An 18960-nucleotide genomic window follows, 5' to 3' on the forward strand; every position below is an offset into this window, starting at 1 on the left:
CCCCATCACCCACCCCATATCACCATCACCATCACCCTATCACCATCACCACTACCACCCATATCACCATCACCACTACCACCCATATCACTCACCATACACCTACCTACACCCACCCATATCACCATCACCACTAACCACCATATCATCACCCATCACCTCACCTCACCCATATCATCACCACTACACCATATCACCACCACTACCACCCATATCACCATCACCACTACACCTCACCACATACACATCCAACCACTACCACATATACATCACCATACACCCATACACCACATACCACCCATATCACCATCACCACTACACCATATCACCATCACCACTACCACCCATATCACCATCACCACTACCACCCATATCACCATCACCACTACCACCCATATCACCATCACCACTACCACCCATATCACCATCCCACTACCACCCATATCACCATCACCACTACACCATATCACCATCACCACTACCACCCATATCACCATCACCACTACCACCCATATCACCATCACCACTACCACCCATATCACCATCACACTACACCATATCACATCCATACCACCATATCACCATCACCACTACCACCATATCACCATCACCACTACCACCCATATCACCATCACCACTACCACCCATATCACCATCACACTACCACCCATATCACCATCACCACTACCACCCATATCACCATCACCACTACCACCCATATCCCATCCATCACAACCCTACCTCCCATACTACCATCACCATCCCTACCACCATATCACCATCACCATACCACCATATCACATACTACACCCTATCACCATCACCATCACCACCCACCATCACCACTACCACCATATCACCTTCACACACCACCCCATATCACCATCACCATACCACCCATTCCCCCATCACCCTACCCACATCCAATCACCACTCCCCCATATCACCATCACCACTACCACCATATCACCATCACCTACACCATCATCACCACTCCACCAATCACCATCACCATACCACCCATATCACCATCACCACTACACCCATATCACCATCACACACACCCTACCTACCACCCATATCACCATCACCATACCACCCATATCACCATCACCACTACCACCATACACCATCACCATACCACCATTCACATCACACTACCACCCAAACATCACCACACCTATCCATCACCATACCACCAATCATCCATCACCTACCACTCACATATCACCACACACTCCACCCTATCCTCCCACTACCACCTCACCATCACAACCATTCCATCACCCCTACCACCCATAACATCCATACACCATCACACACTACACCATATCACCATCACACTACACATCACCTCACCTACACCATTCACCTCACCACCCATTCACCACACCACACCACCATATCACCATCACCACTCCACCCATACCATCACCCTCACCATCTACCATCACCACACATCACCACACCCATACACCTATCCACCATACCACCCATATCCCATCACCACTACCACCCTATCACCATCCCACACCATACACAACCATACCACCATATCACCATCCACACACCCATATCACCATCACCACACACCATATCACCATCACACCCACCACCTATCACATCACCACTACACCCATACATCACATCACCACTACACCCATATCACCATCACCACTACCACCCATATCACATCACCACTACCACCCATATCACCATCCCACTACCACCCATATACCAAACCCTCACCTTCCACCCATATCACCATCACCACTACACCCATATACCACCCATACCACTCCTATCACCATCACCACTACCACCATATCACCATCACCACTACCACCCATATCACCATCACCACTACCACCCATATCACCAATCAACCACCCATCCACCACCTACCACCATCACCACTACCTACCCATCATCACCATCACCACTACCACCCATAATCACCATCACCACTACCCCTACACCCTCACCACTCCACCCATTCCCATCACCTACCACCATATCACCATCACCATACACCATCACCACTACCACCCATATCACATCCCACCCCTCACCAACCACACCCATATCACCATCACCTACCACCCATATCACCATCACCACTACCACCATATCACATCACCACTACCACCCATATCACCATCACCACTACCACCCATATCACCTCACCATACCACCCATATCACCATCACTCACTCACCCACCCATCACCATACACCTAACCATACACCACCACATACACCATACACCACACCATCCCATTCACCATCCACCTACACCATACATACCTACATACCACTACCCCCTACCACCCATCACCATACCCCATCCCATCACCCTCCACCTTCCCAACACAATACCACCCATATCACCATCATCCACTACCACCCATATCACCATCACCACTACCACCCATATCCCATCACACTACACCATATCACCATTACACTACACCCTATACATCACCATACCACCCATACACCATCACCACTACCACCCATATCACCATAACCACATACCACTACACCATTCACCATCACCATACCACCATTCACATCACCACTACCACCAATCACCACCACTACCACCCATATCACCTCACCACTACCACCATATCACCATCCACCACCTATCCACCACCACCTATCACATCACCATACACCCATATCACCACACCACTACCACCCATTCATTTATTCATTTATTCATTTATTCATTCATTCATTCATTCATTCATTCATCCATGACATGACTGATGATGATCGACAGGGTGATACATGGGATGCAGCTCTCACACTTTCTGCATTCTCTCTATTGTTGTTGTCCTTCTCCAAGAGATTGCTACATTGGAACTAATAGAGAAGAAAAGTGTGGTGTCAAATAAAACTGGTTCCTATTTCATTGGAAGTGTAAAAGCAAAATTACTCTTGCTGAGGACTGGATAAATTTCTTGTGTAATTCATCTTCTGGTGTAGAGTGATGGCGTCTTGTTTTCTAGTCTAAATATATCATGCTGGTCGTCAGTAAAAACCAACCATCCTCACGTAGATAGTAAGCACTTGACTAAGAAGCTCACAACATTGCCATCCAGAAGTATAACGGACCAACACACAAAACTGTGTGTAACCATGAACGTTTATAGTCTGGATAATACAGTTTAGTGAGAACTACTCATAAATGCGGATGGCAAAAAGCAATAACAAAGGCCGGAGTGACATCAACTTCATTCTACCTATCCATCCTGCTACTGAAATAGTTATGTCACACCTTTTTTATGTAACCTATTCATTATTAGTACTCCGAAGCACTGGTTACCTACATACACACTTCCAAGGATTTAGGAACCAAACGAGTAAAAAAAATAATTGAGCTTTTGTGTAGCACAATATCCACTAAACTTAACTTAAATGGTTCACTTTGAACTTGTCTGCAATTGTGTCTTTAAATTAGATAATTGTTAATGTTCTTTTGTAAAATTTTCTGTTGAAACCTCCAGATTTATTGTGTCATCATCATCGTCATCATCATCATCATCATCATCATCATCATCATCATCATCATCATCATCATCATCATCATCATCGTCATCATCATCATCATCATCGTCATCATCGTCATCATCACCACGTGGCTATGTGGTCTTGTGGTATGACGCTTGCTTTCGGATCGGAAGGTTCTGGGTACGAGCCTCACTCGGCGCATAGTTATTGAGTCTTTGAAAAGGCTCTTTACTCACATTCTCTCACCTTACTCGGGTGTAAAAGGAGTAATGGTTGTTAACAGCGTTGTCTCTGTCTGAAAAAAAATTATAATATCGCCCATAAATGTTGAATGTTGTCGTTAGCCAGTGAACCCTTGTAAAGCGATTTGAGCACGTTTAGTGGATATTGCGCTATATATAAATTTTTTTTAATAAAAAAAAAAACAAAAAAAGCTCAATCGTTGCCATTTGTGCTGCATGAATAGCCGGGTGGTTCTTGACATAAAATGACAACGAAGTCTCACTGGAGGTTAGTAAGCTCATTTAGAGGACTCTATTTTGAAAGTATTTCTTTATTATATAAACCAAAAGGGGAGACAACTACAAATGACAAGGGCAATGCACTCACAATAAAGGTGTCGAGTATAATGAACGTAAAAAAGAATAGGGTCTTATAAGGGGACATAATTCATAGCAAACTCAATGAAAATATGATCTGATTATCTTTCTTTGAATATTCAAACAATAATTCTATAGATTATAAGTAAAAGTCAATCATTGCAATCACCACTACTATCCATACCATCATCACCACCATCATCATCACCACCATCATGATCATCACCACCATCATCATCACCACCATCATGATCATCACCACCATCATCATCACCACCATCATGATCATCACCACCATCATCATCACCACCACCAACATCATCACCACCATCATCATCACCACCAACATCATCATCACCACCATCATCATCACCACCAACATCATCACCACCATCATCATCACCACCAACATCATCATTATCATCACAATCACCACTACTACCCATATCATCATCTCCATCAACATCATCATTATCACCATCACCACTACCACCCATATCACCATCACCACTACCACCCATATCACCATCACCACTACCACCCATATCACCATCACCACTACCACCCATATCACCATCACCACTACCACCCATATCACCATCACCACTACCACCCATATCACCATCACCACTACCACCCATATCACCATCACCACTACCACCCATATCACAATCACCACTACTACCCATATCATCATCTCCATCAACATCATCGTTATCACCATCACCACTACCACCCATATCATCATCTCCATCAACATCATCATTATCACCATCACCACTACCACCCATATCACCATCACCACTACCACCCATATCACCATCACCACTACCACCCATATCACCATCACCACTACCACCCATATCACCATCACCACTACCACCCATATCACCATCACCACTACCACCCATATCACCATCACCACTACCACCCATATCACCATCACCACTACCACCCATATCATCATCACCACTACCACCCATATCACCATCACCACTACCACCCATATCACCATCACCACTACCACCCATATCACCATCACCACTACCACCCATATCACCATCACCACCATCACCACTACCACCCATATCACCATCACCACTACCACCCATATCACCATCACCACTACCACCCATATCACCATCACCACTACCACCCATATCACCATCACCACTACCACCCATATCACCATCACCACTACCACCCATATCACCATCACCACTACCACCCATATCACCATCACCACTACCACCCATATCATCATCACCTTTACCCTTTACCCCACCCACACAGGCCGTGGAATCCAACGGTACTTTCAGCCATGACCCGTCACCAGCTTCCCTCTCAGCCAGAACTAATCAGGACTCCAGTCGTCTTCCACCAATCGCCAGACACAACCAACTTCCACCCATCGGGGGAGATTATTCCAATTCCAGAGCAACAACTACGCTTCCTCCCATTCGAGGATCAGGGTTACCTTCCTTAGAGCCATTGGCGCCATCGGCACCACAACCTCCGATTGCCTCATCGGACTCTGGTGAAGATATGGTTGATAGGCCTCCAGACTACGCTAATCTGTTCCAAGCCAAATAGACACGTATACTGTATAAATACCAAGTCCCCCCTGCCTTATACCAAACTACACAATGATTATAGATAATATACATATTATGTTACCCACCACCTCTAATCAGTATTATGTTGGGTTGACCCCAATGTTGAAAATCTAATTTATTTATAGCTTAAAATTCGTAAATTGGTTTTCATTTATGATATTTAATTTTATTAAAATCAACAAAGACATAGTTTATGAAAGTGACAAATACTATAATTTTGTCGTCAATTTCATGGTCTTCTATCGTAAGCGACAAACTTTGCACATCCTATCATCAAACTTTGCACATCCTATCATCAAACTTTGCACATCCTATCATCAAACTTTGCACATCCTATCATATCAGAAAAAAAAATAAATTAATATAAAGTAGCGACTCAGTGCAAAGTAATAAAAGGTTTTTGCTTACCTTCGCATGTACTAAAGTTATGATTTTTTCCCAAAACCACCACATAGTTTTTTCTAGTTGTTTTATTAAATACATAATACATAACAATATATAATATGACTTATATCTCTTATTATAAATCTTTAAAATCACGAAATGTGACTTACTTACGACGGTGCGTGAACGCGATGACAATTTCTGGTTATGGCTTTTTTAAAATTTTCATTTCATTGACATCCGGTTCATCTCAACATAATACTGGTTTGAAGCAATGGGTCACATGACATATGACGGTTGATGACCAACCAGACTAGGGAGGTTTTTCATCTGAGGCCAGTTGATGTGAGATGCGTTGACAGTCAGATGTCCTGTTGTTTTATTTCATGTCAACCTTTGGGGGTTTTTCTTCTTAATTTCATTTTATTATTATTTAAACATAATTTTCAGATGTTTCAGTCATTTTATTCATGCAAGGATGACTTGCCGTTACAATCTGGTAACATATCGGGGTGAACTGGATGCGGTAAATTGAATCTTTTTGTTTCATAAAAAAAAAAAAAAAGAAAAAGAAAAAAAAATGAAACGAACAAAACAAAATTACAAAAATTCAAAACGCACATTGTACAACGCCATTCTCATATCTGTCATGCGTCTTTAAAGTTTCATTCGTCGTGTTTTGTTGATGAAGGGGAAACCCGAAACGTCCACATTATCTGTCTTTGTTTAATAAATTGAAGCTTCCAATTCTCTCCTTGACTTTGTCTCGTTCACCCCGTGGTATTACCAGATAGACATGTCAGGTCACCTATCATCTCTCTGTGTATTTGAATGAAATCGCTTTTTGTCAGGGACCATTTTACTATGACTGTGACTGTGTTGAACATTTTGATTTGAAAAACATTCACAGGTTGTTCTTTTTCTTTTTCTTCAAATACGCCGATCGACTTGGTCAGATTGGGTAATTACCATGATAATTACCATTACTAATTGGTAATTACCATTACTTATTGTCGAGATGCAAATCCAAAGAAATTTAAAAAATGTACATAATCTTCTGTTATCCGATTAACCTAGTCTCATTCGTCTTTCTTTTAATTTAATTTTTTTTTAATTTTCGGATTTAACGGAGAGATTTTTAGCACAGGGAAAATTTTTGGACCTTTTCACGATCGCGTCATCTTCCTTTTCTGGTTTATGAAATGTATTAAAAGTTAGTGTGTAATGTGTTGCAAGCGCCGTAAAACCCTTAAAAACAAACAAACAAAGTTGGTGTGTCATGAAACAAGAGCTGTAAAATTGTTGGGTTTTTTTTCCTTAAGCAAGAAATTCAACCCTTGTTGCTCATTATGAAGCGTTTGAATGTGGGAAATGTTTGGATTGTCTTGGTTATTTTTGGAGTTAAACTCTAAAGGGTTAATGTGCTATTTGGAATTTTTTAAACTCTAAAGGGTTAATATGCTCTTTGAAAGTTTTTAAACTCTAAAGGGTTAATGTGCTATTTGAAAGTTTTTAAACTCTAAAGGGTTAATGTGCTCTTTGGAATTTTTTAGATAATCATCCTGGAAATGGGTCAGAAGTAGAGGGAATAACATAAGAAGCAAAAATCAGAAGCAAAAATAAAATCTGAAATACACAAACGATGAGTATTTTCACGTAATATTTCAATGAGGTTGTGATCACATATTATTATTATATATTATGTCTTGATATGCCTTATGGAGCCTGACATCAGCTCCAGTTGGGGCTTACACCACCCTTTGCCTTAGTGTATGAATACAATCAGATTTTTAGTCATCAACTTTTACAATGAGCAGACTTATTTGATAACAACAACAGCAAAAATATCAACAAAACTGTAGAGGTAATGCGTTAACACAACGCCACTATCGCATTATTATCGCCTTTTTATTTGTTTTGTTTTGTTTTTTATTCCGTCAATTTTCATCATTTTGTTATTATGTCTTTGATGAATATAAAATTGTTACTCATTCCATGTTTTCCCTATGGTGTCGATGTGACTGAAGACTTGGAGACGGTATTATATTTGGGGATGGTTTGGATTTTGTGTTCTTAGATTATTAATTGATTCGATGTATTATTCCAAGAATGAACAAACCAAATTTTGACTGTATATTTAACAACATTTACATAAGATACATGTGTATAGGATGACAGTTGGATACAGAATGACTCCCAACAGTGTAGTCACTAGAACAGATGCTAGTTGTGAACGACGACGATACAAGATACGATACTCAAATATAAAACTTTCATTGACAACATCGTGGATGTTGAAAATTTAATATATGGATGAAAATATGTGAAATTTAGGTTTTGCTCCTTCCTTTAAAAATGGAAAAATATCAAAGTAATTCCTCGTCCTCTCGTGTTCAAAGTTTGTGATTCGTGGTGCAGTTGGCGAGAGTTCACATCGGAAATGCATAATGCACACCCTTGTGTAGAAAATGAAGATTAAAATTGTCCTAACCAGCCAGTAACCTTTATGATGTAATGGAAGCATGTCTGACCAGTAATGAGGAGGTCTGAGGTTCGTTCCCTAGTTGAGGTTGTTTGATATTTTGGGATGTTTTTGTTTTCTTGTACTTTTCTCTTTGGTTTGTCGGTGTCAGATCTTTGTCTTACTAAGGAAATTGAATAGTTGTCCAAAATGCAATATAAACAGTTGTTTTCAACGTTTTCATCGAACTGCACAGGACAGTTGTAAAAAGTTGTCGAAAATAAAGGAAACTAATTTGAAATTGGATCTCCGTTTCCAGGTCTTCTTTGTTTTCATTAAAACTCCGGCTGCAGGTTGAGAATATTCCAGACTACCTCATTGGTCTTTTTTTTGTTGTTGTTTCCATCCGTCTGACCCAAACATAATACCGTGCTCAAGTGTTGTGTCACATTTCAACATGTATATTCCAGGTCAGTAAATGAGATGTGTACATAATTATGTATATATAGATAAATATACCCTGGATTGGATCCGACGGTTATTCTCAATGTATCGACATATTTGCACCCTGCCATATTTGCTATATAAAATAATTATAACGGTACAATATTTGTATTTGTGGTTTTGAAACGTTAACGTTGTTATGAAATGTATATTTAAATATTGATTGAATTTGTGGTAGTGATCTGTGTAAGTGGCTGATTCATTCGTTTGATTTGTAAACATTTGAGTGTGTTCCTCTTAGTGGGATCTTGTGCTGGTGTCTGGATGAGACTTTTAGGTGATTTCAAACTAAGTACACTAATTATGTGCTCTTGGAATCTACATCTGTTCCCTATTTGAACCATTCCCCTGTATCTTACTTTTTCCTCAAGTCCTTTTAATTGTAAATCCATCATGTCTAAACTATCCATTTTTCTTCCTTTTTACTGGCGCTGATGTGACCTAAATGTGTTGCAAGCGCTGTAAAACTATTGAAAACAAAACAAAACAAATCAATCTTGTACATACCTGAAGCAAGGAACAATCTGGAAAAAAATTCTTACTAAATTTAAAATGTTTCAAGCTTTTGATTCTTTGATTTAAATTGTACCTTGTTTCCCCATTGTTGTCAAACCAGTTTTAGAACCAATTACTGCTGACGACGTGAACGTTGTGCGTTGTTTGTTTCGTGGTGCCTTCAACGTTTTTTTAAAAATCCCATTGTATCCAATATTTTATCCGTATTGTAAATTTGAAAGATGTTTTTTTTTAAATCTCTTCTTTGTCAAAAATTCCTCTGTTTATTATTATTATTATTATTATTATTATTATTATTATTATTATTATTATTATTATTATTATTATTATTATTATTATTATTATTATTATTATTTATTATTATTATATTATTATTATTATTATTATTATTATTATTATTATTATTATTATTATTATTATTATTATTATTATTATTTATTATTATATTATTATTATATTAATTATTATTATTATTATTATTATTATTATTATTATTATTATTATTATTATTATTATTATTATTATTATTATTATTATTATTATTATTATTATTATTATTATTATTATTATTATTATTTATTCTTTCTAATTGTCATTGACTTCTGGCCTTCCAGTCTCAGATTTTATTGTAAAGAACGAGCTTGTTGAAAATTGGTTAAGCTAATTCAAATAAAATAAAATAAAAATGAAATATAGAGGTGGTACTTTTTTGTACGTGAAAAAAAAAGATCATGGAAGATAAAAAAGGAAAGGTTGGAAATTTGTCCTCATATATTTCTTCATCAGTGAGTTGTTACGACAAAGCATTATAAACTGTTATCTCAAACTTCAACATAGTTATTTTATATCTTTGATATTTTACGTACAACACTTTTACATAGGAATCTCGTGATGATTGCTGTTATATTTTCCAAGTTTATTTTAACCAGTCATCCTGACCTACCATAGTGGGCAGGGAGGTACATGCTGTGTCTTCTATCTCCCGATACCCATTTTCCAATTGTTCCCGGTCATTGTCATGGAATGAGATGACTTGGTGCGGGTGGTTGGATGGGAGCATCACCCTTGAATCATATACCTATGATGTTCGCATGGGTGTACGATCCAATAGTGATGTCGTTTCTTCTTCTCTTTACTAGCCTATCCTGCTTCTTTGGTTTGTGATTGTATTTTTGACAGGGGATATTTTTTTTTCTGTAAATCTTCTGCCTGTTTTTTTCTTGGTTATTTATAATTTAGCTTATGATATCTTTAGGTTATGATTTTGATTTACATTTGTACTATTTTTGTTAGATTGCTTGTTTTTTTGTTTCAGCGGTCTCTCATATAACCTCAATTGTGTTGGAAGAGACCTAAAGCAACAAACAAACAAACAAAAAGATGACTTGGTTTTGTCCTGACCCTGGCCGGAGTTCCTTGGCTGGGAGGGAAACAGTTGAATGTATAGTTATTGTTTTTTGGGAGATATTTCTTTTCCTTGTAAATCATCTCTCTGTTATGCATTGTATTATGTTTAGTTTACATATTATATTATATGATTGGTAAACATTTGAGTGTATTCCTCTTAGTTGGGACCTGTGCTTGTATCTGGATGAAACTTTTAGGTGATCTCAAACTAAGTACATTTATAGTGTGCTCTTGGAATCTACATCTGTTCCCTATTTTAACCATTTCCCCTTGTCTTACTTTTTCCTCAAGTTCCTTTAATTGTAAATCTAGAATGTTTTTACTATCCAATTTTCTTCCTTTTTACTGGCGTTGATATGAGCTTAATGTGTTGCAAGCGCCGTAAAACCCTTAAAAACAAAACAAACAAAACTTCAACATAGTTATTTTATATCTTTGATATTTTACATACAACAATTTTACATAGGAATCTCGTGATGATTATTCTTATATTTTCTATGCTTATTCTAACCAGATACCTGCTGGGGTTTGTCAGATAAAACTCGTGTATTTGAAAATTTTGGCCAGAAAACTCGTGATTGAATCGTCGATCGATTCAAATGATGACCCTCATCTTGGCAAAACAGATTTCAAACCTGGGACTTTATTAAAGACTTTGCGACGTCCCAGGTTTGATATTTTTTGCCAATATGAGCTTGAGGCTCATTTAAATGTGTTGATATTCGAATGACAAGTTTTCTGGCCATATCTTTGAGTACAATATTTTCTAGAGAACGGCCGTTAACTGGCTAATTAGTTGTTGTTCTTTATGTGTTTCTGGTAAAGGAAACCATTGAATTATTTTATATATAGAGAGAGAGTGTTGATGGGTACATGCAGATACTAGAGTGCTCGATAAATTGAATTATCAAGACGATCATTTCGGTAATGATCGTGCAATCAGCACGAAACGATTGTCTTGACGAAATAAAATGTGAGTGTCCTTATTATATATATATATATATATAAATAAAAAAATTAACTCACATATTTTTTGCCCAAAAATTACCGACTGATGAAATGGAGGACATAGAAGCGATCGTTGAATTTTTTTATTGTTTTAATATTCTCTAATGATTATTTTGTGGCCACCATGAAACTGTAGGCAGCAGAAATGTGGTTTCTTAGAAGGATGTTAGAATCTCATGGACAGAGAAGAAAACTAATGAAAAAGTATTAGAGCAAGCTGAAACTAAAAGGTTATTAATTCGTACAATAATAAAAAGATAAATGCAATTTTTAGGGCGCCTAAATCGACATAAATGTATTGAACATCTTGCTCTCACAGGAAAGATAGAAGGTAAAAATAGTAAAGGTAGACCAAGAAAAACATATTTGAATAGTTTGAACAGCTGGGTGACAAAGAAAGAGAAGAGTAATATTAGTTTTCTGAGGTTATCTGGCCCAGACTTGGTACTTGAAGAAGAAGAATATTCTCTAACCGACATTATCGAGCACCCTCGTACCTACAAGTACCCACCAATACTCATAAATATATATATATATATATATATATATATATATATATATATATATATATATATATATATATATATATATATATATATATATATATATATGTTGATCTGCATATTTTTATTGATATTTTTGTTGCTTACAATGATTTTGATCGATTTTATATTTGTTTGTTTATTACTTGTCTATACTTTAGTTATCTAGATGATTTAAAAAAACTCCACTAACGCGCGTGCAATCTGAATAATACAATCTGTACGTTAAAGTTACACATCATTCATTGCCAAACCAAATATTATTGTAAAGTCTTATAGGATTTTATTCTTGTATCGGGGGATTTTGGTTTCAACAGGTCTCAGAATACACAATGATAATGTGATTGAAAAAAACAAACAAACAATTTGATTATAGTTATAGATGTTCTCTTAATCTTATTGTTTTCAACAAATAAAATTTGATGTTTTTTCCCCCTTTGGGCGGTTGTCAAATCTGAGAACATTTTCACCTTTATATGTAATTTTTATTTTAGAACTGAGATGTAGTTTGTTTGGGGTTTTATTTTGTTGTTAAGGGTTTTTTTTTTTCTTTTTTGGTTTTTAAAAACTCAACTAATCGTCAAATTCACATAAACCATATTTCGATCAATCTATTAAGGACATTTCACAGACGTAATTTTTTTATTTTATGTTTTTGTCTGGGTTTTTTTTTTTTTTTTTTTTTTTCTTAATGAGAACGAATCCCCCATTTGTTGAATGTTAAGTTACATTTCCAATAGAACGCGTCCGTCTTCATCTCTATTCATTGCTAAAACAATCGAATGTCGTCGTGGCTGTAAGTCTTTTTTCTGTCTGTGTGAGGATTCCATACCTCCTCACCCTCATCATTTATAGGTGGACACATTCCATAACGGGGACACATTCCATAAGGTGGACACATTCCATAAGGTGGACACATTCCATAAGGTGGACACATTCCATAACGGGGACACATTCCATAAGGTGGACACATTCCATAACGGGGACACATTCCATAAGGTGGACACATTCCATAAGGTGGACACATTCCATAAGGTGGACACATTCCATAAGGTGGACACATTCCATAAGGTGGACTCATTCCATAACGGGGACTCATTCCATAAGGTGGACTCATTCCATAAGGTGGACTCATTCCATAAGGTGGACTCATTCCATAAGGTGGACACATTCCATAAGGTGGACACATTCCATAAGGTGGACACATTCCATAAGGTGGACACATTCCATAATGGGGACTCATTCCATAATGGGGACTCATTCCATAAGGTGGACACATTCCATAAGGTGGACACATTCCATAAGGTGGACACTTTCCATAAGGTGGACACATTCCATAAGGTGGACTCATTCCATAATGGGGACACATTCCATAATGGGGACACATTCCATAATGGGGACTCATTCCATAAGGTGGACACATTCCATAAGGTGGACACATTCCATAAGGTGGACTCATTCCATAATGGGGACACATTCCATAATGGGGACACATTCCATAAGGTGGACACATTCCATAAGGTGGACTCATTCCATAAGGTGGACACATTCCATAAGGTGGACACATTCCATAAGGTGGACACATTCCATAAGGTGGACACATTCCATAAGGTGGACACTTTCCATAAGGTGGACACTTTCCATAATGGGGACAGGTTTTATACGTGCAGGCGGCAGAATGTAGGGGAATGTCTCTAATCTCAAAAGTTGTAGCGGAATTTGTTGATGGCAAGCCTGTATCCTACTTTCGTTTTCGTGTAACCCATCAGAAAGCTAGTATTGAATTGTTTTGAATTTTACCTCCTTTTAAAAATTGATTTATCAAAGTAAAAAAAAAAAAAAGAAAGAAAGAAATGCATACCTACATAGGGGCAGTGTGGCTCAGCAGTACGGTCTTTGCTTCGTACCCGGAAGGTACCGAGTTCGATCACCCACCGCTGCGCTGTGTGGCCTTGAATAAGTCACCTCACCCAAGCTGCACTGCACCAGAAGCCTGGGTTATTCCAGTCTTCCCTTGGAATATACCCTAGAGACAAATGTCCCCTATGGGATGAATAAAGGGATTTTTTTTTTTTTTTTTTTTTTTAGAATGTGTTTCGATTAGTCTCCGATACATTTTCATGCCTGACGTATATTGCTATTGCTATCTTATAAAATATAATTATATTTTTATATTTGAAATGAAACTACAAATGTATACGTATATTGTGTAATTCACATAGTCTTTTATCTATGAGCTGGGTGGGGTTCCTGACCTCCCATAATGGGCAGGGAGGTACATACTGTCTTCTACTATCTTTCTGTGTTTGTCTTGGTATGAGATTACTTGGTTTTGTCTTGGCCCTGGCCGGAGTCCTTGGCTGGGAGGGAAACAGTCAGATGCATAGTTATTGTTTTGGAAGATATTTTTTTCCTTGTAAATCATCTCTCGGTTATTTATTAGTATGTTGATTATTTTTAATGTATAATGAAATGTAAGCATTTGAGTGTATTCCTCTTTGTTGGATCTTGTGCTTGTGTCCGAATGAGACATAGGTCTGGGTGGGGATCCTGACCTCCCATAGTGGGCAGGGGGGTCCATACTGTGTCTTCTATCCCCTTCTATCTGTTTTCCAACATGCTCTCTGTCTTTGTCTTGGAATGTGATTACTTGGTTTTGTCCTGGCCCTGGCCGGAGTCGTAGCTGGGAGGGAAACAGTGAAATGCATAGTTATTGTTTTGGGAGATGATTTTTTTTTCCTTGTAAATCATCTCTCTGTTATGTATTATTATATTTATTTTGAATGTATAATGTAAGCATTTAAGTGTATTCCTCTTTGTTGGATTTTGTGCTTGTGTCCGGATGGGACTTTTAGGTGATCTCAAACTAAGTACATTGGTGGTATGCTCTTGGAATCTACATCTGATCCCTATTTGTTCCTAGTTCCCCTTTGTCTTACTCTTTCTTGTGTGCTTTAATTGTAATTCTAGAACTTTTTACTATCCCATTTTCTTCCTTTTTGCTGGCGCTGATATGACCTTAATGTGTTGTAAACGCCGTAAAACCCTTAAAAACAACAAACATTTTCTCTATGAGAAGCAGAGCAATCAATTGATAATCAACAAACATTCAAAGGTTATTTTGTATATTATTTATCGTTATTTCTGTCCGATATTGAATCTCTATTGGTTTGTTTTAAATTTAATTTTTTTAAATAATGAAGTTTCTGACTTTATTTTTAGCTTAGATGTGACATTTATAAACTCTTTCAATGATTCGACAACCACAAATATGATTTCCTTCCAAGATTAATTCGTGTGAATTTGAATGGATATTGACTCGTGTTCTTTCGGTTAGCTGGGGAGGGGGATTCCTGACCTCCCACAGTGGGCTGGGAGGTCACTTACTGTGTCTTCTATACCCCTATATCTGTTTTCAAACTTGATTTCCTTTTGGGATTCCTGACCTCCTATAGTGGGCTGGGAGGTCACTTACTGTGTCTTCTGTGCCCCTAAATCTGTTTTCATAACTTGATTTCTGCCTTTATCTTGGAATGAGATTTCTTTGTTTTGTCCCTGGCTTAGCTGGGAGGGAAACAGTCAAATGTACAGTTACGGTTTTGGGAGATGATAATTTTTTGTCTTGTAAATCATCTCTCTGTTGTGCACTGTATTATTTTTTGTATTAAATATATACGATTTGTAAACATTTGAGTGTATTCCTCTTATTAGGGACCTGTGCTCCTGTCTGGATGAGACTTTTAGATGATCTCAAACTAAGTACACTGATAGTGTGCTCTTGGAAGCTACATCTCTTCCCTATTTGAACCAATTCCCCGTTGTCTGCCTTATTCTTGTGTGCTTTAATTGTAATTCTAGAACTTTTTACTATCCCATTTTCATCCTTTTTACTGGCGCTGATATGACCTAAATGTGTTACAAGCGCCCTAAAACCCTTAAAAACAACAACAAAATTGCAATATTTTGTCATTTTTGACTTCTACATTTTATAGCCGAGTATTTTTTTCTTTAAAAACCAAGCAATAACTCGAATACGTCACTACATAATCCTAGTATCTGCACGGCAATAGCATAGAGAATGCACGGTGTTATATCAGGTTTTGACACACTGTATAGTTTCAGTGGGTTTCTTTTTTTTTTTTTACACACTGTGTAATCACGGTGTCTATACCGATATTTCACGTCATATATTATTATTTACAATCTCCATCAATTTAATTATATTGTATGTTTGATTCGAGACTGTTAAATTATAACATTTTGAATTTGAATAAATATATTTTGCATGCTTTGGTGTTTTTACATGATTCTTTGACCTCCCATTGTGGTCAGGAGGTCACTTGTTGTGTTTTCTATCAATTGATATCTGGGTGGGGATCCTGACCTCCCATAGCGGGCAGGGAGGTACATGCTGTGTCTTCTATCCCCCCATACCCGTTTTCCAATTGTTTCTTGTCATTGTCTTGGAATGAGTAATTTTTGTCCTGACCCTTGCCGGCGTTCCTTGGCTGGGAGGGAAACAGTTGAATGTATAGTTATAGTTTTGGGAGATGATATTTTTTTCCTTGTAAATCATCTCTCTGTTATGCATGTATTATGTTTAGTTTACATATTATATTATATGATGGAATCTCCATGTTTTCTATTTGAACCAGTTCCCCTTTGTCTTATCTTTTCTTGGTTGCTTTAATTGTAATTCTAGAACTTTTTACTTTCCCATTGCCTTCCTTTTTACTGGCGCTGATATTTCATCTCTTTGTTATGCACTGTTTTATGATTTGTTTACATATTGGATATGATTTGAAAACATTTCTGGGTGGGGTTCCCTACCTCCACAGTGGGCAGGGAGGTACTTACCGTGTGTTCTATCCCCTTATATCTGTTTTCCAACTTGCTTTCTGACTTTGTCTTGGTGTGAGATTGTTCGGTTTTGTCCCGACCCTGGCCGGAGTCCTTGGCTGGGAGGGAAACAGTCAAGTGCATAGTTATTGTTTTGGGAGATGATATTTTTTTCCTTGTAAATCATCTCTCTGTTATATATTGTTATTTTTATTTTTAATGTATAATGTAAGCATTTGAGTGTATTCCTCTTTGTTGGATTTTGTGCTTATGTCCGGATGGGACTTATAGGTGATCTCAAACTAAGTACATTGACGGTATTCTCTTGGAATCTACATCTGATCCCTATTTGTTCCCAGTTCTCCTTTGTCTTACTTTCTCTTGTGTGCTTAATTGTAATTCTAGAACTTTCTACTATCCCATTGTCTTCCTTTTTACTGGCGCTGATATGACCTAAATGTGTTGCAAGCGCCGTAAAACCCTTAAAAACAAACAAACAATAAAGAGGGAGTGAGTGAAGAGAAGAGGAGACACACACACACACACACACACACACACACACACACACACACACACATATATATATATATATATATATATATATATATATATATATATATATATATATATATATAGAGAGAGAGAGAGAGAGAGAGAGAGAGAGAGAGAGAGAGAATCTCCATTAGTCCTTACCATTAGAGAGAGAGAGAGAGAGAATCTCCATTAGTCCTTACCATTAGCATCACCAGCCATCACAGACAACAGTAAAACGCCATCCATTCCGAGTTCAAGTCACCGTTTATCTCCCTTGAAAACGACGACAATAACAATAATATTATCGACAATGAATTGACGTGTCTGAAAGCCTTCGAGGTTTTGATGTGTGTTTTAACATTCATTTTATCCCAGAAGCTTTCGACTGATGATGAAAAGACAATCATTTTTCTAGTATTTTTTAAATTTTTATTCTAACCAAAATTATATTAGATTTAGTTTGAATTTTAAAGTCATGATGTAGCTAGATTTTGTGGGTATTTTTTTCAAATACTAAAAACCTTTATATTAGTATTAGATGAATGTATTTTATCACAGATTTGGTCCCTTTGTTATTGTGTCCAACACAGGGAAGGGTATTAGGAAGATAGAAATAGCACACACATTCACATAAACGTTTGGAGGGGGTGGATGGTTTCTACAGTGACCAAAAACTCACAAAATTATATAATTCTTAAAAACAAGCAAAAAAACACAAACAAAAACAAACAAAAAAGAACCCAAACAAACACACAAACAAACAAACAAACAAACAAACAAACCCACTGATCCACAAATCACGCATGGAAATGTCTTTGTAACGATTCCTTTGAGATAAAGATAAAGGGAGTAAATCGGACTCATGAATGAATAACACACAAAACAAACGACGTTTCGGCCCTTGGCCTTTATCAGGTAAACACAGAATATTCTTTTGTTTGTTTTTCTGTCGTTCTTTCATGAGTCAGATTTACTCCCTTTATCTTTATCTCCATTTTATTGACTCATAGTCACCTCTAGTCATTAGTTTAA

The 18960-nt window shown here is 37.3% G+C and overlaps 1 protein-coding gene across 1 annotated transcript in view; it reads left to right on the plus strand.

Annotated features, from left to right (window-relative positions):
• Nucleotides 1–6091, plus strand: part of LOC144960097 (transmembrane protein 145-like) — a 62146-nt gene extending 56055 nt beyond the window's left edge. Inside the window, exon 14 of the mRNA XM_078893049.1 lies at nt 5411–6091. Coding sequence (XP_078749175.1) covers nt 5411–5710 — 300 coding nt within the window. The 3' untranslated portion in view covers nt 5711–6091. The remainder of the gene's footprint in view (nt 1–5410) is intronic.
• The last annotated feature ends 12869 nt before the right edge of the window (nt 6092–18960 follow it).

This window comes from Berghia stephanieae, chromosome 14 (genome assembly GCF_034508935.2).
Source record: "Berghia stephanieae isolate SIO BIC M18660-M18661 chromosome 14, UCSD_Bste_1.3, whole genome shotgun sequence".
Lineage (NCBI taxonomy): Eukaryota > Metazoa > Mollusca > Gastropoda > Nudibranchia > Aeolidiidae > Berghia > Berghia stephanieae.